The 24623-nt window shown below is 40.8% G+C and overlaps 1 protein-coding gene across 1 annotated transcript; it reads left to right on the plus strand.

Annotated features, from left to right (window-relative positions):
• The first annotated feature begins 943 nt into the window (after nucleotides 1–943).
• Nucleotides 944–23128, plus strand: CCDC83 (coiled-coil domain containing 83). Its single transcript, XM_042024135.1, has 11 exons — nucleotides 944–1017; nucleotides 4037–4151; nucleotides 6667–6751; nucleotides 10556–10724; nucleotides 11350–11517; nucleotides 14269–14360; nucleotides 15532–15600; nucleotides 18287–18408; nucleotides 19458–19540; nucleotides 20993–21144; nucleotides 22137–23128. The coding sequence occupies exons 2-11, from the start codon at nucleotides 4066–4068 to the stop codon at nucleotides 22323–22325; spliced, it is 1215 nt and encodes a 404-aa protein (XP_041880069.1). The 5' UTR covers nucleotides 944–1017; nucleotides 4037–4065; the 3' UTR covers nucleotides 22326–23128.
• The last annotated feature ends 1495 nt before the right edge of the window (nucleotides 23129–24623 follow it).

The following is a 24623-nucleotide window of genomic DNA, read 5'->3' on the forward strand; positions in this document are numbered from 1 at the left end:
CAGGCCTGCTCTCCAAGGACACCCAGACCATCCTAGGCCCAAAAAGTATAAACCGAAAGCCTCTAAAGGGAGGGGCAAGCTTGGGGAAACTACATCATTAACTGAAGCTTTAACTGGAGAATTAACCCTGATATGCAAATGAACCAAACCAATAAAAGTGTGAAGAACTCTTGACCTGTCGTCCACCTTGGGGTCCATCTTGGCAGTAGCCTCTGGCTCCCTAGGGTGTACCTTTGAAGGCCTTTCAAATAAGTATCTGCCTTTATTCCCTTACTCCTGTCTAGTCTCTGCATCTACAAGGCCTCTTAGGGCATCACAAGAATGCAGACAACAGAACTTTAGTGATTTATAATTTTTTTCTGTGGTTGAGCATGGCTCCCAGGATTATGTGGCTCAGGCACTGATATCCTATGAAAAGGAAGGAAATGACCAGAACCTATTCAAAATCTATTGCAGTCTACTGGCCAGGAAGAGAGAAGCAGAAGTAGTTCAGGATAAGACTCCAGCCCTCCTTTCCATCTTCCGGAGCCCTGTCCCCACCGCTGGGCATGGCCTTTTGCACTGGTGTGGAGCAAAGGGGTCACAGGCCACAGAGCACTGCTGTTGTTACTGCAGTTCAGGAGCCACCCAAGGCTCCATCGCAGTGCCTTGGACTGAGGGAGCTTGCTCCGGAAGAAGCAGCTCTGTGGTGATGGGTGGCCCAGCTCACATTCGGTGTGGGACTGTCCCAGGACGGGGCTGGGACACGCTCTCTTTCTTGAAGAGAGCTGCAACTTCACGTCAGGATGTCAGGATTTCAGGCCGGCACCGCATTTGAGCGAAACCCAGGCAGTCCCACAAGCTTTTTTTTTTTTTTTTTTTTTTTTTTTTGTACTTCTCGTTTCCCGGGGCAGAGGGCGCCGGCGGACCTCGTGGCTCCCGGCCCCGTCGCGATGGCGACCGGCGGGCGGGGCGCGCGGCAGGGCCCGGCCGGACCCCCCGGGACCCGCGGCAGGGCCGGGGCAGACCCAGCGCGCGGTGCGGGCCCGGTGCCGGGGCGCGGGGACCGTGAGGGGGGACGCGGGTGTGGGTGGTGGCAGGGCCAGGGGAGGTGCCTCAGGGAGCTCTCTGGCGGTGGCGGGGAGGGGTGGAGGGGGCTGAGGCACAGGGTGGCAGCGCCAGTGGGATTTGGTGCCTACGGGCGGCGAGGCGCTGGCCTCGGTGAGGGGTGGCCCAGCTTTGTCTGCAGAGGTGTCTGGTGGTGAAGGGGGCTGGGGGGAATAGTGCAAGGGACAGGCGGGAAGGGTTAGCCAGGGACGGATTGAGGGCAGAGGGAATTGTTAGCCTGCTTTGGAGATTGGGAAGGGGTTACAGTGTGACTGCACAATCTTGCAGAGTGACTGAGGTAATCGATTTTCCGTATTCTGCACTTGGGACGGGGCAACCCCGGGTGTACCGACAGACTGGGGAGGGAGAGGATGAACAGCAGCCAGTGGAAAGGGACTTTGGGGTCCTGGTCAATGGCAAGTTGAACATGAGTCAGCAGTGCCCTGGCAGCCAGGAGGGCCAGGTGTGTCCTGGGGGGCATCAGGCACAGCATCTCCAGCCGGGCCAGGGAGGGGATTGTCCCACTGGGCTCTGCACTGGGGCGGCCACCTTGGATATTGTGTGCAGTTTTGTGCACCACAAGAAAGACATTAAGCTATTGGAGAGTGTCCAAAAGGGGCCGCGAGGATGGTGAAGGGTAGTGAGAGCAAGATGTATGAGGAGCGGCTGAGGGCACTCGGTCTGTTCAGCCTGGAGAAAAGGAGACAGGGGAGACCTCATTGCAGTCTGCAACTTCGTCATGAGGGGAAGCAGAAGGGCTGGTACCAATCTCCTCTCTAGTAACCAGTGACAGGACCCGAGGGGATGGCCTGAAGCTGTGTCAGGGGAGGTTTAGGTTGGATATCAGGAAAAGGTTCTTCCCCCGGAGGGTGTTTGGGCACTGGAACAGGCTTCCCAGGGAAGTGGTCACAGCACCGAGCCTGACACAGTTCTAGATGTGTTTGGACAATGCTCTCAGGCACATGGTGTGGTTCTTGGAGTGTCCTGCCTAGGGCCAGAAGTTGGACTCGATGATCCTGATGGGTCCCTTCCAATTCAGTGTATTCTGTGAGTCTATAATTGTTGGGGACTGAGGGAGTGGAGGCTTCTGGCAGTGCAGCTGCTCGATGTACAGGGGTAATTATGTGAGTGCAAGTGCTGGTTTGGATGGTGTTAGTGATAATGATTGAGCTCATGACAGTGGTGAGCTGCCGTACAGATGGTCTCTGTAAAGAGTGTCTGGAAAGTTACTGTAGTTGGGTTGCAGTGTCAGGAAACTGCCTGCTCCTTTAAAGGATGCAGTGGCAGTGTAGTTATTGCTTGAGACAGTGCTGGTAGTGATAACAGGGGGTCAGTCAGCACCTCACAATTTTATTTGTTTGGGAGAAGAAATAGATCTTTCCTTCTGCAAATGTCCTGTCGGTTTAAAATGTGCAGTCAAATGTGCAGTCAATCCTCAGTCCCCTTAAACATGTTCCCCTCTCTCTCATGTGTGTGTATTTTCTATGGTTTGCAAAATCCAGCAAATCCCTTATTGCAGTATGTATTTTTTCACCTTTTACAGCTTGGAAGCTTTCTTGTTCCTCTCTGCTTGGGAAAAATTTCATAAATACATCACTGGAACTCATCTGGGTCTGGAGTTAAAACAAAGAAAGGCCCTAAGCCTTTTCAAAATACTACTGCTCAAAATTTTCAGTTTATATCCAGTTTTAAGCAGGGAATTTGATTATCCATTTAGTGAAAGGGACAGAAACAATTTAAAGAAAACCTTAGGGAGTGCTCTAGTGATCTTCAGTTTCTGAGGAAATCAGTAAAATAAATGCTCAAGTGGAAATGCAATCAATACCAGTCCAGTTAATTCTGCACTGAAGAAGTATGACAGATTTTTGAAAGTTTAATGAAAAAATATTGTATTGAATTGGAAACTGCAAAGGTTGTATGTGAAATAGGATAGGAAGTTATTTTGTATACAGAAAGCTGACATTGCCTTGCTTCAGGGTATGGTGAGTGTGGTGAGAAGGCATAGGACAGTGTATGGATTACAGTGCATCTGTCAATAGTTGGTTTAACTTCATTCCCTTGATTTTACAGGCTTGCTTATGTGGCTTTTTACTGATTTTTTTCCCTGTTTACTTGTGCTTACTTTAATAGGGAAAAGTATCCAGCCTGCTGTGTTTAGTCACAAGTTTTTATCAATTTCAGCTATTATTGTAAAATTCAGAACTTAAAATTCAGACAAGCAGTTTAATATGAAAACAAGTTATGCACAATGTTCCTACTCATTCAGTAATAAAACATCCTATACTATATAAACTATTCTGGTTTGGGCATTTGATTATGTGACTGCTAAAAGCAATGAAGCTTCATAAATGCCCTTTCTTGTGGCATTTTTTATTTTGTATAATATATGCTATCAGTTCCATTACAGAACTATTCATTGCCAGTCGAATTCTGAGGTTGGTAGTTGTGACAGCATGCCCAGGGAATACTGCTGACATGCATATCCAGTTCTGACAATGAAAGCTGGTATCAGAGTTGCAGTGAAAGGGAGATATTCATAGTGCTAGGAGAACAGAAGGAGAGGGAAAGAGAGGCATGTGAACAAGTGGAGTTGACAAAAAGCCTGATAAAGAAACAAAGGACTGGAAAAGGAACAACTGCTGGTTTGATTTGCAAGAATGTAAAAGACAGGCTGCAGCAAGGGATGCAAAAAGTAAGTGGTGATAGAGACCACTGTATCTTCTCAGGTATACATATATATATATATATATATATATATATATAAATATAAATATATCAGGTTGCCCCAAAGACATGGGCCTGAGTACTACCCTGGGCAGGGTTATTGCTGTCAAAAACCCAAATTGTTTTATTTCAGAACTGTTACAAGCTTGTCACAAATGACACAGGCCAGTGAACATACAATGTTTTGTAAACCATTCATCAATATATTTTTTTCCTTCACTTCTAGCACAAGTATAAAAAAAATTAAAAAAAAAAATGGAAGAGAATAAGAAAAAGAAGAAACCAGAAGAGCAAGTTCAAGAACCTGAATCAGATTTACCAGAAGCCTTACTAGAATATCAGTAGGTTTAATATATTTTAACTTTTCACTCATATAGGGTATGTGAATGAAGGAAGCAGATAACAAAAACAACTTACCCAATTTAGAGCCTGAGCTGATAGTTTTGGAGTTTGGAGGCTATTTCAGAAAGGTACACTTTTTAAACTGTAACTGTAAGAAAACAATTAAATGGGTCAGAAATTTTATGCCATTAGGCTATCACTTGGGGAAAAAAAATTTATTAAAACCAAAAAACCCTGACAGTTTTTCTGTTAGTAGCAAGCTTTTGATCAGCATACCCTGAAGTTGCAAGATCATATTTGACTGTATTTTTTAGGATTCCTTGGTGTTCGTGGAGGTTTGTTGTCACTAGCCAGAACCTCAAGACCTACAATTTGCTGTCTTCCTTGGTGCAGCTGAGAGCAGAGCACAGTGTTTTGTTTTGAAAGTAAGAGATAGATAAATTAAAGGCCTCTTAAAATCAAGCAGAGAAAAATAAGAGCCAAGGGAGAAATATCTGAAGCAGTTACAAACCAGACCAATTTATTTGATTTCTAGTCTCTTGAGTAGATGGTTAAAAGGAGAAAAAGTAAGCTTCACAACTTTTATCTAAGAGACAGAAATTGAAAGGAAAATACCTCAGGAACACTCAAATATCCAACAATTATCAGTGTTTAGGGAGCAAGGAGTAGTGCCTTGGTGTGGAAATGAAAAGAGGAGTAAGCAAAATGAAAAGTAGCCATGTATAGTTGTAGTGACATCTATAGGAGTTCAGAGGGTTTATGTTCACAGGATTTTCTGTTTCATTTACAGAGAACAATTTTGCATGGTGAAATAGCCTAGATTTAGCCAAATCCTATCTCAAACAAATACCATCTGAAAAGTCAAAAACTAACTCATCTATTTTGTGAAGGAATAAGGAAACTGTATTACTGGGCTGAGAAAAAAACTGTACCACTTTCTGATAAAATTTTTGTTATGCATATGCAAATATCCAAGCAAATGACTCATTTGTCTGGAGAGTCTTCCACTGAAATAGGTGCTGCACTGACATGGAATATGTAGTTTCTACAGCAACAGTAGGGGAAAAAGGGAAGAAAAGTATTCTTGCTGTTTTTATCTTTCTTCCTCTCTCTTCTCTTTCCCCCTTGCTCTCCCTGTCCTTCTCTTCACCTCTGTAATCCGTAATTTCTCTACCATTTGACTGAGCAAAGGTGGATAATCATACAAGTGAATATCTGTCACATTCCACTTTAGGATTTATCAAGTGTGTAGTATTTATTTAACTTCCATTCCCGTTTTTTATTTCCATACATTGAATAATGGTCACTGTTCCTAGGGAGTTTGTTATTTTGCATTTTCATTAAAGTTCTCTGTTTCAGCATTTGTTAGGAAAAACAATTTTATTATGAACTTTTGCTGTGGCCATGACCACCACACCCCCATATCTCTGCTCTAGTCTCTCTCTAACTAATATCTTTGTACTTGATAGAAAACCTGAAGAATACCTTGGAGCACAGTGACACCAGAGGATGCAAATTTAGTAACCTGCAATTTGCATGATTCAGTGATCCAAACTTAGCAAATTAGCTAGGAAAAAAATTATCTTCTTTTAAAGTAGCTTAATGCAATAGGGAAGGGAAAAACTCCCCAAAACCCACAAAAAAAGCACTCAAAACCCCCAAACTAAAAACTGAAGGAAGAAGAACTGTTAAAAGAATAAAAGACATTGTGATAATTGTCATTGTGATAATAATACTTGCCTCCATTGTGCCATATAATGAATGAATTCTGGGAACAGAGGTACAGATTACAGAGAATTTTGCAAATAGACACCATTTGCAGCCTAGTGTTTCTCATTCTAGAAGAGAGAACACCAGAAGGAAATATTTATTTTACAGCTGTGGCAAAGAGAATGACAAGTAGTCTATGAAAACATGAAATCAGTGAGCTAGTTCTTTGACAAAAATACACAAACAGAACATACTACTTAGGCTGGAGTCCCTATTCTCTTAGTGCTTCTTAAAGGCTAACAAGTTCTTGGTGAAAAAATGTAGTTTATGAAGCTTGACAAACCACATTATCAGAAGAATTGAATCCCATTGAGTTCTCCAGTTTGAGATTCATTTGACCTATGTCTGAGTTGCCCAGGCCTTCTCTATAGCTAGTGATGAGTAATATTTTCTGGAGCACAAATAATCTTGTCCTGAAAGTGGCCTGTGTAACAGGTCAGCTAAAAATCATGCAGAAAGAACAAACCAGCTCCAGTCCTCAAGAGGCTACACAGGAGCAGTATAACCAGGGAGTCTGTTGCTCTCTAGGGATATGAAATCCAAACTAACATGCAGGCCTAGATGTATACAGGAAATAATTTCTTTATGTGTTAGTAAGCAGACAGTGGTATCTACCCAAATGAGTCAAGCAATATGATATGAAAATAAACATTTGGGTAGTATTTACATCTAACCTAGCTTAAATAGCATTTCTTTCTCTTATGTTTTTGTAAGAATGTCTCTTTCTTTACTCTCTCTTCATAGCATTGTGGCAAAAGACGCAGCAATTGAACGGGTTTTGTTTCATCTGGAAGGGTTGGAAGAAACGATCAAAGAAAATCTTAAAAGAGTAAGTGACTGTGCATCCTTCTTCCAAGAAATTTTATTTGTGGTTTCTTACTCACAGATTCAGTTTTATTCTTTCCATTCTAATACTGCATACATTAAAACTAGTTATTGCAGTGAATTTGTTACAGTCAATGAAACTAGAGATAGTGAATCACTTTATGTGCTAAAAGTTAAAGTGTTATCTGAATTAAGTGTGACAACACTTAATAATAAATGTCCTAAATACAACATGCTAAAAAGAAGCTGCAGGAGTAGAACATTACAGAATAGGACACAGCAGTAAGGTAAAGTGAGTTCAGTGGAGGTGCTTTCCAATGCACAAGAGATCCTCATAACCACCTGTGTATTACATGGAATCACAGAATCATTAAGGATGGCAAAGACTTCTAAGATCATCGAGTCCAACTGTTTAACCCAGCACCACTGTGTTCATCACTAAACCAGGTCCACAAGTGCCACATCTACGTGTTTTTTGAACATTTCCAGGGATAGCTATTCCACCACTTTCTTGGCCAACATGTTCCAGTGCCTCACCACCCTTTCAGTGAAGAAATTTTCCCTAATATCCAATCTAAGCCTGGCACAATTTGAGGCCTTTTCCTCTTGTCCTGTTACTTGTTACCCGGTGATACTTTACCGTGCCTTACATCTAGTCCCTCCTGATGGGAGAGAATTTACTGAAAGTCCTTGCAAGGAGTTTGAGAGATAAACTGAGATGTCTCCTTTAGTTTTAATGTTTCCAGATAGTTGTTTATTAAGTCTTATCAGAGGAACAGAGCCACTAGCATGACCCAGGTACAGCACAGAAGGAAGAAAAGTAGGAGTGAGTCTAATTATCAAGATTTACACAGCCTTTTAAAGATATTTTAACCAATAGTTACTAAAAACGTACATTATTTTCACTTTCCTACCAATTATTCAGTAACACGACTAGGAACTGCGGAATTTTCTATCCAATAATTCCAAACCACTTTTACTGCAGAATATGGAGTAGTAGAAGAAGGAGAAGAAGGTTTAGAGAACAACAACAATCCTCCATTTTGATATTTTTTACTCTTATCTATATACTATAAAGAGAAGCCTAAAACCTCTAAATTTTTCACCCTGTGACAATCTTACATAGTAGTCTATCACCTAATTCACACCACTGTATTTTCTAGTTGTTGTCTGACTGTTGGTAATTTTTTCCAAGGTTTGAAGCTAAAACAGTGTTGTTCAGGGGGGTAAGAACCCTTAAAAACAGGCAGAGAAATATTCTCGGCACTCTGGGTTCCCACACCTGGAAGGAGAGACCAACCTCCACGTGGCTACAAAGTCCTTCCAGGTGGTTGTAGAGAGAGATAAGGTGCTACCTGAGCCTCCTTTTCTCCAGACTAAACATCCTCAGCTGCTCCACAACCGACCTGTGCTCTAGTCCTTTTACCAACTTTGTTGCCCTTCTTTGCCATCTTTCTCTACAGCAAACACAGGACAGCAAGCCCCTTTTCAGTGGGTATCTTTCCTGCAGTACATTCAGATATGCCTTTTAACCAGTCCTGCAAATATTCTTCAATGCTATAAACTTCATTTTTGTCAGCAGTATTAGCAGACCTAACCAAGTACTGAGATTTGCTGACCTTCTTTGGATCACTTTTGAAGTAATGGAATTGCACAGGTTTCTGTGAGAATCTAGTTCTTGCTGCAAACATAGTTACAATAAAAACTGAATAAAGAAGAAAGACCATCATGCTAGCATACTAGCTGCGATTTTTAGCACTGCTTGATGAAGACTTGCTTTCTCATGGATTAAGAATTGTTTTGGGTAATTTTTAGAACAAGGTTGTGTAACTGCTGATTGCACCTGAGTGACACTTTAAAGAACCGTGTATAAACAGCCATAATATGGCATCTGATGACTGTGAGCAGTGAACTTTGAGAATAGATAATACAGAGTCACCTATTAAAATTAATTGAAATTGCTCAAAAATCCTTATCTGGATCATGTTGCAGCCTGCACTTCATAGCAGTGAAACATTGAAACAATGTCTCTCTGTCCTTCCCATGCCCATGCTTGCCCTGCTTTATAAGTATCCATCTGTTTAGCTTTATGTGGCGCTCCTTTCAGTCTTGAAGCCTGGATGATGTTTCATTTGTGGCTTGACTATCACTGGAACTGGCATTTGCTCTTCTTTCTCCAGGAATCTGAAGGCTTTTATGATTATTGTTGGATCTTATGTCTTTTGTGGTTATACTGCTGGATTGGAGGGCAGTTCAACTGACTTGTTCAGGAACACAGAGCAACAGCATAGGGGAGATCCCTCAGTGGGTCTCCTCACTTTATGACTCCTCAGTGGGTCTCCCCATTTTATTTGAGTGTGTTACTGAGGGCTGGTGCCTGTGAAGGACTCACACTGACAGTTTACAGAATAAGGCTCTTCATTAACATAAAATTGTGACAGATTAAGGTTTGATGATTGTCACTGATGGTATCTCACTGCAAAAACTTATTCAAAGCAATGCACAGACAAGCTCTAATCCTCAGTGAAAGTATTCAGTGTCCACAGAGTTTGGTTCTTACCCAATAGGCATCCCTATGGGGGAGAAGACAGGTTCAGCCTGTCGACTGATCCCAGCAGTTACAATGGAGTCTTCCCAAACTTCTCCCCATTCCTAACTTACTTTTATACTATTTCCTTGTGTTTAGGTGGAGCTTGAGTGACTCTAGGCATACATCTTCTCCTCTCTCCGCTGGCTGACAGGTGCTGTGCAGTTTCTCAGCTACAGAGTACCATTGAGTTCCCCTCCCTGCAAGGATTTCTATGCAGCCTGGCGATGGTGTCTCCACTCTGCTCCACCCTCTGTTCCATCTCCCTTAGCAGGAGCTATGGTTGCAGATTGTAGGGAATCATCATGGAATAGGTTTCAAGCATGCCAACTGCATTCCATTCAGAGAGCAGCAGCTACATTTTATCCTATAATTTCTGACCACTATAACTTCTGTTAGGATGTGAATATAACTTCCTAGTTTCCTCTAATTTTACCCCCAGCCATCTTTCTACAGTTATTCCCCCAATTCACTGCTAGTTTGTGGTCTCTCAAGGACTCCTTCATATTTTAGATTGAGCAGGGTGAAGTGCTATTTGTTTAATTTAATCAGGTTTTGACAGTGCTTTGAGCTCTATTCTTTATTTCCTGCTAATGTTTCTGTGTGGTTTAGAGTTAATCCTAGAAGTGAGGAATGCTTGAGACTCTACTGCCTAGTAACTGTTACTGTTTGCTCCTGTATGGTATCCTTTGGGAACAAACATACACAATCAGTAATTTCAAATAATCTGAGTGTCACTAGAGAGGGTCATGGCCAAGGGCTATGGTTGGAATCAGAAGGTATAACTAATTTCAGCTCTGACAAGACTCTTTGCTGTGGTTATATGCAAGTGACCTGATTGTCTCATGATTTTTCTACATGAAGATGGTACATTCTCATGAAGAATGTCAACATGAAGCAAATAGATCCTACATATAAATATTGTTATTAAATTATCCACCAGCAGCTTTCTTTCCAGGCAATGGATGACTATTGGTGTGCTGTACCAAGTACAGCTGGCATTTGTCTCTCATTTCCTTCCAGCGGTCTTGAAGTTACTGAGGAAACGTCTGAGCCTTGCACACTCTCCCTTCTGCTCTGTCCTTTCAGAATATGAAGAATAGGTGTTTAGCTGGGTGTTCTTGAATTTAATCTGGCACTAGACCAGATTTTACTTTTTTTACTTAAATTTGTCACTTTGAAAACATTTTAATATGAGCTGTGTCTTCCGTTCTTTCTTAGAATGTTGTTCTGAAGGAGGAACAGAAGGTGCTTATCAGACGCTTAGTAAGACAAATAGAAGAAAAGGAGAACAAACGAGATGACAAGGAGGTTGTAACCAGGGATGATGTGGAAGAGTCACTGAAAGCAGTTTTTCAGTTTGTGAAGGACAAAGAACAACTTCTTCAAGGTATGTTGTGATTTGGGGAAGTGTGGTTTGCAGTCTATACACTTGGGATTGAGTACTTGTTGTTGTTTTGCAATTTAAGTAGAGATTCAAGTTCCTTGTTGCACAAAATGTAGAAAACTTTTCTTCCCCCAAAATTGGGCTTTCTCAATTTAGTATGAGATTGTGGAGGGCTTATAAGTCAATCTGTCCCTTCCAAGTGATATATAGTATTGTGCAAGTACAGAGGCTCCTTCTTTTTTGAAACTCATGAAAGCCCTAAGCACTGGCTCCACTCAAGATTAAAAATAAAATTATTGATGGCAGGAAAAAGGAGCAGTTTTGACTGTTGAAAATTCTGGCTGCCATCCCTGCGATTCTCTGTGGGAGACACATGACCTGGGTCACAACATTTCGGTGAGAACTCTTGTCTCTTCTTAGAAGAATAAGACCAAGCTGTTTTCAGCAATGATGGTGGCCCTTGACACTACATGAGGCCATCAGGTTGTAACGTATTGTAGTGTGGAAGAATCCCCCTTCCTTCTCCATTCCCCGTGAAAGCGCCTTTCTTAAAGAATTTGATGTTGTAAGAATTACCAGTTCAAGGAATCAGTAATGAACTTGTCTTTTGACATTCTTATTTTAATAGATCTACGCTCCCAAATTGAAGAAACTAAGAAAATAATTTCAGAAAAGCAGCGTGAGAGAGATTATTGGTTGGAGTACAAAAATGTCGGAAGTAAAATACATGCTGAGAAGATCAGCAGTCTGGAAAAAGACATTGCAGAAGTCAAATATGAACTTGAAAGAACTGAAGGTCAGTTTACAGCTGGTGTAAAGCAAGTCTTACAGGGTCTTTGCACATTGCTTGCAGGAATTAAATTATACAATTAATTTTGGGTCAAGTTCTAGTAACTTGTATCAACTTCTCCAGTAATTCCTATTAACTTTTCTAAGTGCACCTAGGATGGGCTGCATGATCCTGAAAAATATAAGGACTCTCTTTCTCTCTCTCTGTAAAAGTTCCTTTATTAAAGAAATTGATAAAGTTTACAGAAATGACGACACTCAAAGAAACTAATAAGCTCGTCCTGTGATGGTTTTCTTGTAAAATACAGGCAACCCATTTTTAAAAAAGGTCACTCTGAAGGACAGCCGTTTTTTGTAAAAATAAGTCTACGTATATTTAGGTCGCCTATACAGAGGGCTCCCTTAGCAGCCATACTTGAAAATGTTGACTCTGCTGCTGTTACTTCTCATCATCTACAAGCACTTCACATATTGAAAGCTCCTTTGACAGGAAAGTAGTATGAGCTCATTCTTGGAACGGTCTTTTCTATGGAGCACACTGGTTTGCATGCAGGACTAGAGGGAGCTCTTTAGCCAGTGGTCTGGACCTTTCCTCCTAGTTGGACAGTGTGAGGCCCTGCAAAATTGTACAGACATAGACACATACTGGGAACAGTTTCAGCACTGTCACAAAAGTGGAATTAATTTGAGAGCTTATATATTGTGGTGCTGAGTGCTTTACAAAGATTTCTTTATTACTGCATTATTTTAAAATCATTTAACTATTTTGCTGTTACATAACCCATGCTCCCAACAGGAGAAGGATGTCCTGGTTTTCTTTCTTTATGTCCCTCTCAGTATGCGTGACCACAGCCAAGCAGCTGGTAGTAACAGGCAGTGACACTGCTCTAAGGGTCTCTGTATATTCTGTGCCAGCCATTACCAGGCATCAACTACTGTGGATAAGAGCCAGCCAGCTATCTTTTTGTCTCTCAAAACATATTTTACCATGATTAAGATCTGCCCTGTGGCTTCTACATTTCCAGATAGCTTGTCAGATATCCATCACTGTATTCAGGAGAGGTTGGGTTTTTTCATTATGCATTTTCTGTGTTCTTAATTGATTTAAAACTTTCCTATATAGCTGCTGAAATACGAAGTGAAAAATAGAATGGGCTTTTATATAGAATGCCAGTAGGGACATGCAGTCTGACCTCCTGCATGTCACAGGGTACAGAGTTAAAAATTCGTGGTCCAACAGAAGTGTATTTACTGAAAGTCATGTTATAGTGGTACATGTATAAGTGGCCCACATAACATACTGGGAAATGATGCTGCCAGTACTGGATGTTTACCATACTATTTTGCTTAACTCCCTAAAACTGAACCTAGAAAGTGTCTGGGGCATAGCGCCTTCCAGCAGAAATCTAACGAGCTTTCAGAGCGAGGCAGCAACAAATTGGGCTTGTTCAAGCCTTGAATGTGTAACAGGCATAGAGAATAAGCATAGATGAACAGGTTTCTGTCTCTGTGTGTACCACTGAAGGGCTTGACACTGGCACAGTTCATGTTGTCTGGTGGTGACATTTTAAACAAAACAGCTGGAGAAGAGAGGAAGCAAATGAGAGCCACATGTTTAGGTGTTGTGTGGGGAAAACAGTGTTGCAGTGAGAGGATTAGGGAAGATAGCCTCTTTAGGAACTGCTCAGACACACAGTTTCTCCTTTTTTTCATTCTCCCCGTACAACTCAGGTTATTTAGCTGTCTGAAATAATGGAACAGTGAATTCATTATACTATGGAAGTACTTCCTTTTCATTCTGCCAAGTCTAGATGGTGGAGTCCAGCTTCCACAGTGTTAAATTAATAACTAATGCACAACTAATACACCTTTCATATTTGACTGCCTTTGACTCTGCAGTGCGTCCATGAGCAGATATTCATTTGCAGCTAGATCAGAAATAAGCTGTCTGCAACACAAGTGCAGAGAAAGACTGAATCTCAAGCCTTTGGAATGAGTATGCAGTGCCTCCCTTCAAAGAAAATTACTACAATCTCGTTCATTCCTTCAAAAGGAGGAAATATCAAGCAGAAGTGAGCTATTTAGAAGAGCAAAAAAAGAACTAAAGGGAAGGATGAAATAATTAAATAGCGAGTGACTAGAACATGAAGCCAAACATATTCAGTTCGATGTAAGACACACTTTCTAAATAATGACCACAAGTAATGACAGAAGCAAATAATTGTGGCATTTGCCACATTCTCCATTTTGTCCTGTTGTCAAATTAGACCCTTAGAGCCTTAAATAAGTCAGAAAATTTATTAGGCTCTTTATAATAACTATCTGAAAAAATGTCATGTGGATAAGGTGATCCAATATGCTTCTATATCTAAAAAATAAATTTTCTAAGCAAATCTCTCACATGGCTCCAGGAGCTCTGCTATTGATAGAGAGAAAATTTAATGTTAAGATGACAATATTTTAGCAGAGAACTTCTTAGCTCACTGCTCAGTTAGCAATGAATTGCTCAGCTGTTGCAATTGTCAACAGAAATGTGTAAGCCACTTCCAATTTCTAGTTTTGTAGTTAACACTACTGTTCTTTGGGTTTAGGAGGATGATTTCTGGATATTTGAATTCTTTTCTGTGGAGCATCTATGCAGGTGACACTCACTGATAAGTTCCAGTTTAGTAACAACATGCTAGTTATCTATCTGTTATCAGAAAAAATTACGTCAAATAATGATTTCTGATTTCCCTGGGGTTTCTTTGTTTTGAAGAATATTATAGAGAAGCTTTGAAGGTAGTGAGAGAAGAAAATCAGAAACTGTTTGACAGACACATGAAGTTACTCAGTGAAGAGGCTCTTAAGGTATTCTTTCTGCTTTTTTAAAAACTGCCAACTGTATTATATACATGTATATACACATGTACTCTGCAATATTAATTATTTTAACTCATATTAAGACTTTGAACTTTTCTAATAAATGTAAAATAAGCTGTAAATCTTGGTACACATGGAATTGGTTATTGCTCTTCATGCATGTACCTTTTTTCTTCTTTCCATCAGAATAATGATGGGTAGATGTGAGGGCATTTTACAAATGAGGCATGGGAAACTGGGGCACCATGCACTGACAAGGCTTGTTCGAGAACATATTGCTTTTGCCATGGCCTTGGTTTTGACATTTGCACAGACTTTAAAAAGCAGTAACATACAAAGAGATTGCATGAAAATATACATCAATTTAAAAAAAAAAAGGTTTCACTGTACTTGTAAAGTACAACATTTTTAAAGTGCCACAATAGTGCAGTCTCAGGAAAATGTAGGTTTATTGATACACTATGTTTTTTTGTCATCTCTGCCAGCTCTGGTTTGAAAACATGATTTACGAATAGCTCTAGTGACAACTTCTTACTTTCACAAAATGCAAAGCATACTTCAGTACAAATCACTAGGCCCATTAGGTGTTTAAATTCCCTGACTTCAGTGCTGGAATTTCTAGTCATGTGAGAACATAATCCAAAGGACTGTGTTAATGGTGATCTACAGAGGCATCTTCCCTCCCAGTTCTTCCTTTCCCCTTTACTGACATCAATAATTAAACTGTAGCCTTGTCTCATTAGCACAGACCTCTACATGTTTAGGTCACTTGTTGTAGATCAGTACTACCTCATTTGGGATTTTACTTGGGGTTCTTAATAGCTGAAGGTTTGGTTTTCTGAAAGCAGTAAGATTTGAGCACTATTGGGAACACAGAAGAATTTGTTAGGCAAAAAAGGGAACTGTCCTATTTTAATATGGGAAATCAAAAAAATATTGGTAAACTGCTGGACATATAATCTGCTCTAGGCAGGATGATGGAGAAACATCTGGCCTTGTGAACTAAATCCTCTTGTAATCCCTCAGGGGATGCTACAGTCTGTTGTGTGGATGTTTCTTAATTATTTCCTGCTAAAGAGCAGAAGATTCTTCTTTGTAGTATGCAGGACTGTCAAAGTTCTGCTTTCAGATGAGATGATCTAAAATTGTGTTTTCTCAGAATGCTGTGGGATACTTAGACAAACACTGTCGCAGAGAGATTGAAGAGAATGAGTGGCTAAAAGAAGAGGTAAGAGGATCACTTGCCTACAGTTTATCATGGGAGTTCATGTTTGAAATACTGTGACCTACAGTCAGAACTGTTTCCAGTCATGGGCCTTGGGAGACTTCTGCTGGCAAAGGAGAGCAATTTTCCAGTAATTAATCTGTAATCCTGAGCAGCAAACAGTGCACTGTGGTGAATAAAGGTAAGAGGTGAACATCTGCTTTCACAAATGGAGGACCCCCTTTCCTGCCCAAGTTGTTACATGAAGGACTACAATGTTCCATACAATTAAGGATTTTTATCTGTGGAGATTGGGATGCTATATAGTATAAAGGATCAACCAGGTAAGTAGCTGAAGGGGAGAGGTTTGAATTTCATTAAAGTTCTAGTGCTGCTGTATTGAAAGAAAATGAATATGGATGTTGGAAACGTTCTGAGAAATGGCTTGAGACAACATTAAATGGAAGGTATAAAGAAACCATGGAGACTCTACACTGAAGAGAGGAAAATCAAAATCATATATAGTTGTAATTAATTGCTTGATAGCTTTTGTACCGTCCTTTAATGGCAATTTAGAGCTATACATTAGATAGCTGTAATTTTCTTGACATGAAAAATTTTTTGTGAGCCAGATTTAGGAAACTAATTTTTTCCATGGTGAGTGTTTGATTTTATTTATTCCAGTCAATATAGGTTCTTTGTTTCAATCAAATCTAAGCATGAGATTGGTGGGTGAAATGCCTTTCCTCACTTTCACAGCCTCACAGTTGAGAATTGAGCAAAACTTTTTGGGAAGTTAATAAACAAGCTTCTTACTTTTCCATGCCACATCAACAAACCTGGCAGAGGTTTCTCCATTTTACTTACTCGTTTGAGATACTTGCCAGTATGCAGGGACACAGCCTTCCTTCTTCCCCTTAATGAGTTCTGAGCATGCATCTTTAACTTTCCAGGGAGGGTGTCCAAACCACAGCTTCTGAGGCAATGAGGGTAGTGCAAAGAAATGGGAAAGAATTAATGTTTTGTTCTGTGTAAGCAAACAGGAGCTCAAATCTATGCATCCCATCACTGAATGAGTATGAATTCTCTTCCCTTCCCCCTGTCTCACTGAACACTTACAATTTTTACACACATTAGCAGTGCCGACAAGAGAGCACTTTGGAGAACTCTTATGCCCTGACAGGCCCTCACCTCAGAGCTGAAGGATTTGGATTTCTTTCCTCTCAACTAGAAGTTTCCTATGTTATGAATTACTTTCCTATGTTGCTACTTTCCTGTGTTATGAATTAGTGCTTTGAATTTTGGGGGAAACAAAACTATTATCACTAACTTCTCCAGTCCTCTGAATTCACCCATTTATTTTCTCTGCTTTTCTTACATGGATGAAATATTTTCTCTCAGACTAATGTTTATATGTAACTGACAGACTCTTTCAGTATTTCCTTTGGGGGAGATAAACCAAAAATTTTAGTTTTGTCTCAGTTCAAAATTTTATTTTTGTTTTGGTTTTTTTGGGATTTTTTTTCAGTTTGGCCACTGAACTGAAAAATGACTTACTAAAATAGCTCTAGATTAGTCACCTCCAAATTTAAACAGATTTGGAGACTTCAGTCACATTTTTCCATGGTTACTGTGTCACACCAAAATGGTGCAAAGCTGCATTGCCTCATGTGCCAAGCCACATCCTGTTACTGGTTAATATCCAGTCATTTTCACCTTTTTAATCCTTGGGAGAAGTTGTAATTAGTTTTAACTGCAAATTTGGATGATTATAGCTGGGTTAATTTGGCTTTGATGAGAATGGATGCTTTCAGATCGCTGGGTAGTGCTCTTAACCTTGTGCATAGGGCTAAGCTTTCTGGGAAGATATCTTTCCCAAAGTACGTTCCCCTCCCTGTGAAGGGGGTAAGAACTTGCTTGTACTTCAACAAAAGTGGGAGGAATTTGGGGAACTGAATAACTGGCATCCTTTGGTCAGTATAACTCCACAGTGATATGGGGCAATTACCTGTCTGAAAGCAAGTAGTACCTGGGGCTTAGCCACTGTCACAGAACCATAGAACATCCTGAGTTGGAAGGGACCCACAAAGATCATTGAATCCAACTCCTGGTCCTGCAAAGCCCCAACATGTGCCTGAGAGTGTTGTCCAAATGCTCCTTGAGCTCTGTCAGCACTGGGGCTGTGATCATTTTCCTGGGGAGCCTGTTCCAGTGCCCAGCCACCTTCTGAGGGAAGAAACGTTGTGGTAACTTGGACTGAAAACTTCACAAATTCTGGGTAAGATGGTTTTGTGTATAAGAAGGAATTAGAAAAACAACACTTGCTGAGCAAGACCCTGAATTTACCTCTGCAAAGAAGCTTTTCCTCTCTCAAAGCTCTGATGTGAAAGCAAAAAAGAAAAATCCAGAGCTCCTGTCTAGCAGATCTGTTTGACTACATAAGAAGGTTTTGCTGTCAGGGTTGCATAGCCCAAATATGTGGCTGTGATTGACACACATGGGCTGTGACAGTAAAAGGGCTCTAATAAAGGTGTGAAAGAATCAGAGAGACCTTCCCTTTGAAAATGTGTCACTGTGTTTCCCCACCAAATGTGCAATCTTGCTGATACAGCTGCATTCTTTCTAGGTATGTGCTGGTAAGGTAGTTGCTATCAAAGCTTTCCAAAATTCTAAGAGTTCCCTTTTATTCTTTTTTTTTAATTGTCAAAAGGTTAAGATCTACCGAAAGGCACATAGTGATTTGGAAGCTTCTGTTCAGCTCCTGGAAGAAGAAAATACCAGCTTAGTGGCAAAACTGATTGATACCAAACTTCAGCATCTGAGAGTACAAGGGTAAAATAATGCTTTTATGGACTTAAAAGTGATTAATTTTTTTTTAAAGACTATGCTCCTGTCTGCCTCTAGAGCTATTTGGGCTCTCCCACATCAAAGCCAAAGTAGTTTCCTAGTTGAGGGAAGACAGGATTTGACTGAGTATATGTGGGAGTAGCATCTCTGAAGGATGACAGTAACATTGGGACTTTCCAAGTACCAAATTTCAGAGAAGAAACTGGGTTCTTAATTAATCTGTTAAGACCTAGCGCCACTCACTTGATATGACTGGGGCTTGGAAAGAGTTTCTTCGTGTTGCAATTAGATGGTCTCAGCCCCAGCTTTTCAGACTAAATGCTGAATAGTAGACTTTACTTACTGAATAATAGACTTTCCTTTACTGTTGGCAAAATGTTTAAGGATGTGAAGATTAATTTGCACATATAGGGGGCTTTGCAATCTTGAGTGAAACAAATGACCTGGCACTGAGTAAGGAAGAGACCTTGGGAAATGTCTGTCTGCAGAGGTGTCTGTAGTACTAGCTTCTTTTGTATTGAAACACTTTACCCTTTTCCCCAGAGAAAGATTAATTTAGCTACAAAATGTCAACACTAATGGTATCAAAAGCACAATACAACAGTGTGAGAGATCCATCTTCATTTTCCAGTCCCAGCTCAGTGATTTTAGCCATATTGCATAAAAAGTTCCAAGTCTTAAGAAGTGACCATTTTTCTCTCCTTTCCAAACTTTGGATTTCTTTGAAATGAGAGCTGCCAGCTGTGGTCTGAATCTGGACTGACTGGAGACTATAACATTTGTTTTCTTTTAGTCTCATGGACATAGTTGAACTTAGGCACTAAGAATAAAAAAGAGCAGCTTATTAGCCACTAAGCTACCTGGCTGCCTCCGTTGCATTTTTAAACCATTGCGCTATTCTGCCTTTGTGGTTAAGCAGCAAAGGCTTTCAAAAAGGGTGGCGTCCCTCTCACCCCAAATCACTGCACAGGACAGTTTAGAGATAAAATTCAGACCCCTTATATGGGTTTCACTTTATCTTTTTTACTCCATAGGCATTTGTTTCATACAAAGGGAGCTGGCTTGCAAGAAGAGCTTCCAAAGGATGAAATGAAAAGGAAAAATAGAGTATATGCAGGTAATGAAGCTTATAAGAATTGATAAGTTACTGAACATTTACAGACTTTTTATTTCTGAAGCTTTTTATCAAACTACCTGTTTGACATGGTGAACCCCTTATTTCCCAGTTGATGGCAGCCACCACAGCAATGATAGATTGTAATTTGCATAAGGAGACAAAATCACAATCTACCTGTAATACAGTTTTCAAATTTAAATTGGTTTTAGATTGTGGAATATAATTACTCATCTAGAGCTAGCCTGGAATGCAGTTTACAGTATTGGCCATCTTTTATGAAGATATGGTTCATATCTTAATCAGTTCTTTACTGATCCATATCATAAGTTCATTATATCTTGTCCCTGAGAGGACACTCTTAAACTCTGTGCTGGCTTTCACTTTAAGTGTACATGCACTTTGCAGTCATTCAGCTGATACACCAGAGTTGAATTATAAGTAAATCCCTAGCAAGAGCAGATTAAGCTACATGGAGCTCAGCCTGAACTGAAAATCTTGGTAAGCAGTACTGAATTTTGGGCTGAATCTCCATCCCTTCTGGTAGGTGTGCCCCAGAAAAGGATATGGCATTAGGCAAGGAGCATGAGCCTGTGCTTATCTGTTTATGACAGTCTCTGTGGATTCCTTAGTATCACAAGTTTTATTTTACATCTTTGTGTGAGTAGAAGAAAAAGGATGGAAAAAAGAACAAAATTAAAGAGATATGTTAGAAAAATGGAAGTCATACAGTTACGGATACATGAAGAAATTTGTTGAAGTTCTGATCAGTCCCAGCCATAGGTGGGCCTTTTGAAACCATCAGGCAAACATGTTGACTAAGACTTCTGTATTAAATATATGTTGACTTTGAAAACCTTAGCTAGACTTTTGTAATAGTTACCTGGAGGAGAAGGCTTTGTTCCAATAAACTGGGTCATTGTCCCAGGCAAGCCTATAACTTGGCAGGCCATGTCCAGAATCCTGTGTCATCCTGAGAAGTAGTCAACTACAGATGTGATCTCTTTAGAGGAGTAATAAGTAGACTAACTGTGATTCAGGAACTTTTTTTTATGTACCTATAGATACACATACCTGGATATAGAAGAAGTGTACATTTGCTTTTACTGCCTTTCTTTTCTTTTTAACTATTCAGGACTCTACAGGATTTAAGTTGAACTGATAAAAGCTCATTTTTTCCCCTGCCCCCTCCCACAGACCCATTAGTTCTAACTTCCAATCAATTTCAGTCCCTGGGTCTTGATCAGAAATTGTGAACAAAAAAACACATAGAAAAACCTAGGGAAAGCAAACATTTGGCTTGAATTGCCAATTAAAAATACTACCAAGCTGTTCTTTGCATCACACGGGCTAAGCTGTATTAAAGATTGCAGGCAATGCTCATACCAAGTACTGATTCTGACTTCCATAAAGCTTAACAATTACATACGGTTAATTTTTCTTCTCTTTAAAAAGCAAAGGCAGATGGAAAGAGCCTCAGAAGTGCCTTTCCAAAGATTCTGCCTAAAACAGATTATGAGAAGCCTCAAGACAGTGATGAAGAGCTGTGGAAAAAATTCTTCTCTCCAGCTCTGGACAGTTCATTGTGTGAAGATGAAGATTTCCAGGTAGGAGTTAAAGCTATCAGGCCTTTCACTGACACAAACATCTTTCATTGTGGAGCACGAGCTACTGTCAGGACCATTCTATTTCCAGTGGTGTTATGGCATCCAATGTCCTTTACCTGGAGTGCAATTCAGGTGCTTGGTCTTAGTCCTCTGGTGCTGGTTGGGACAGTTAGGTCACTCCTTGTCCTTCAGATGCTGTGCCAAAAGAGCACAGATTCTGTGTCCCATGGGCCAGCCTCACGTGGATGTTTTGGATGCCTTCGGGCATCTCTGATATCATGAGGCACATGTTTTGGCAACTGAGTGGTGTCCTAGGAACCATCCCATGGAGTGTCAGGATGAAATTCCCCTTAGAAAGAATTCTGAGTGTCACATAATGAGAGGTTCTTTTGCTTGGATACTGGTCCTTTAGAATATGTGTTGCACAGTAGCATTAAAGGATCAACATTCCTTCAACAGAAAGCCAGGATGAAGGTGTTCCTGGGTGCAAATTTCATGGGTTGAGGAAACAGTACACATTGGCCTTTCCTGTAGCTGACTCACTCTAACCCAGCAGAAAAGCTTCCCTTTCTTTCTCCCCCTGATTTAGTTTTCTGTTGGGTTAGTCAACCAAGTTGGCTCAGAGGTTTGGAGAAAACCAGAGCCAGTGCAGATGTGGCAAAAGCACATGGCTGGGCTTGGACCTCTCTCTTTTTGGCAGGAGCAAGCTGTTGGATTAGCTTAATTCTTCTCACAGAACTGAATTTGAGATTAGAATTTGGGTTATGGAGAAGGTGATATTGGTGAAAACACACAGGAGAAGAGGGCAGCAGGGCTGTAGCCTCCTAAGATGAGCTGGCTTGCAAAAGAAGCCCATTATTACTGACATTATCAAACATGACCCCAGGGCAGCATCTCTACAGTTGCTTAAAAAAGAAAAGTTGCTGGGTTTTTTTTGAAGAATGGTTGCTTTCCTATGAAATTTCAAAGGAAACATATTCATTCTTCTTAAGGCATACTCAAAACTGGGACCTCTGAAGAGAAGGCTGTATGTGGTTGGAGAAGCTGCGCCTACTTGTAAGGAACCAGAAGAAATGCCAAGCAGGAGCCACAAAGAAGAGGGCACTGTTGGTAAATCAGATGGGCATATCACAGCTGAGATGATCAAGGCTTTATTTAAGGAAAATGTTGATGAAAACTAGACAAGCTCTGCTGTTGACACAGAAGTGTAACATTCTCAGTTCATTAAATATTTGCTCTCTTCTGTGTGGCATGGGGCTTTGAGGAAATACTTTAGAGTGCCTGAATCATGATTATAAGTTTCATGAGAGGTATGTCTGTGTGCAGAGGCTAATTGAAAAGTTCCTTTTCTTACCACTGAGAGAGGTCTTGTGCACTTTTTGGGGTATTCAGTCCACATAGCAGCACATATATCTACTAAAAGATCCAAACTACTATTTAGTTTGTATGGTCTCCACTTGCAGTGTGGAATTCCCTCTTGATCAGACAGTGAAGGGGTAAATGCAGGCTGCCATAGAACATAGAACTGTTACAAAATACTTAATACTCTGCTAAAGCAGAATTCATTTATGCAAACATAATTCAACTATTGCTATAAATTGAGTGTTTGAATGCTTTTTTATCTGTCTCCATAAGACCCCTACTTAAATACATGGAAATAAACAAAAAATAATTTAAAAACAATTTAAAACCAGCATAAAAATCTCTAAGGTCTTAAATACTTTGTTTAGAATTGGCCAAATATATTGTGTAAGCCCATGTCCTTGGTTTGTGGCTGGTCTCTGTGAACATGTATCTTAGTGCATTGATGCAGTGGGGAGGTTTCCCTCTGGTTCCTTCTCAGAAGCACACAACAGTTCCTTCCCACATGTAGGCTCTGACCCATGCATTTCCTCACTAGAAACTTGTGACAGTATTGAATAATCGAATTTAAACCCTTGACAGGTTAATCAGCTGTTTGGAATAAAGATTTTTTAAAAACTTACATTTTAAACAACTTGTATCTCTGTGCAGTATCTCAGTGTGTCTGTACTTCAGTGCAAACACTTTTGGTTTCCCAAGCATGCTCAGCTGTTCCTGCCCAGCAGGTGTCTCCTTGGGCTGCAGGTGAGTCCCACTGTTCTTCTGGCTCCACTGACCAAGCTGGGATCACAAGCAGACAGGTAAAGGTGGCAGACTCCACTTCATACTGACTCTCACTTCTCTGCCATGTGGTGAACAGTTAAGTGGGTTTGCACATCCCCCTCCATCAGTGGAGTTACTGTGAAGGCTGAGGTGATTCCTATCCCTCGAGTGTCCAGGGAATGGGGATCTGCACTTGGGCAGCTCCTGCTGTGTCTGCGACCCAACAGAAGCCTCCCCTTGGCTCCCCTGCCTTCCTTTGAGTGCAGTGCAAGCCCCATGCAATGGCTGATTTGAAAGAGAGATTAGTTCTGCTCAGTGATTAGTTTAGCTTCTCCTTTAGATGCAGAATGTGGCTTATGCTGAATGGCTTTTCTGTTAAAGAAAGGCCTCTCCTTCTTCCCACCACTCCCCAAAGGGGATTTACATTTTCTAATGGTGTAAATGTAGGACCCATCTCTGGGCTTCTCTTGGCTTATGCCCATAATGCGTAACACCATGTGCAGGACATATGGCAGGACAACATCAACCTGCACCTTGGAAAACAGAACTCTTGCCTCCTCCAGTCAGTTTAGCCTTTTCCCACAACTGCCTCTGTGGGTGAGAGGGAGTTAAAAAGAAATCCCAAACATGCTAATTAGGGTACAAGCCACAGGCAGCCTGCACAAGCCAGAAGCAACAGCCTGCAGCAAAACATATTTAGTGAAGTGTCCCAAATCCCCTTGATTTCTACAGGATTAGCATTAAGGCCACTGCGAGGCTTTCATATGGAGAAAGCTGGGTCTTCAACCCAAGGCATCTGGATTTGATAAATTTGTTACTGGCAAAATCTCTCAGAAATGAGCAGCATGTTGTAAAACAGGGCTGATCAGTCCACTTTCTGGCAGCACAGCCAGTCCTTCAAAGCCCCACTTGGAGTTCACTACTCCAGTTAGGACCAAACTTAGAGTCACCTTTGGACTCCCAGCATTATGAAATACCTGTTCTTTACTGTGTTACTGTTGCACGAGACAACTCTAGGATACAAGCAAGGGTCCAGGTGTCTCCACAACTATAATCCAAGCTAAGCTTCCACTGAGCTGGAGTTATGTATTTAACTAGAGCACAGCTCAAAGAAACTTGCTGTTTCAACAGGAAGAAAAAACCCCAACAAGTATTCCTTGGAATTCAAAATTAAGGAAATAGAAGCATCACTCAAATTGCATGGAAATAAAAACTTTTAATAGAACTGAGGTCCATGTGCTGGAAGTGAGAAACATCAATCCATGGAAGGCCTAAAAAGCACAATGGGGAGGGGTGTGCTGAGAGCCTGTATCCACTCCCGTGATAATAGGAGCTACTTGCCTCAGCACTCTGCT

Source organism: Corvus kubaryi, unplaced genomic scaffold (assembly GCF_017639235.1).
Source record: "Corvus kubaryi isolate FWS band 111438036 unplaced genomic scaffold, C.kubaryi_AGA036_p1.0 37260, whole genome shotgun sequence".
Lineage (NCBI taxonomy): Eukaryota > Metazoa > Chordata > Aves > Passeriformes > Corvidae > Corvus > Corvus kubaryi.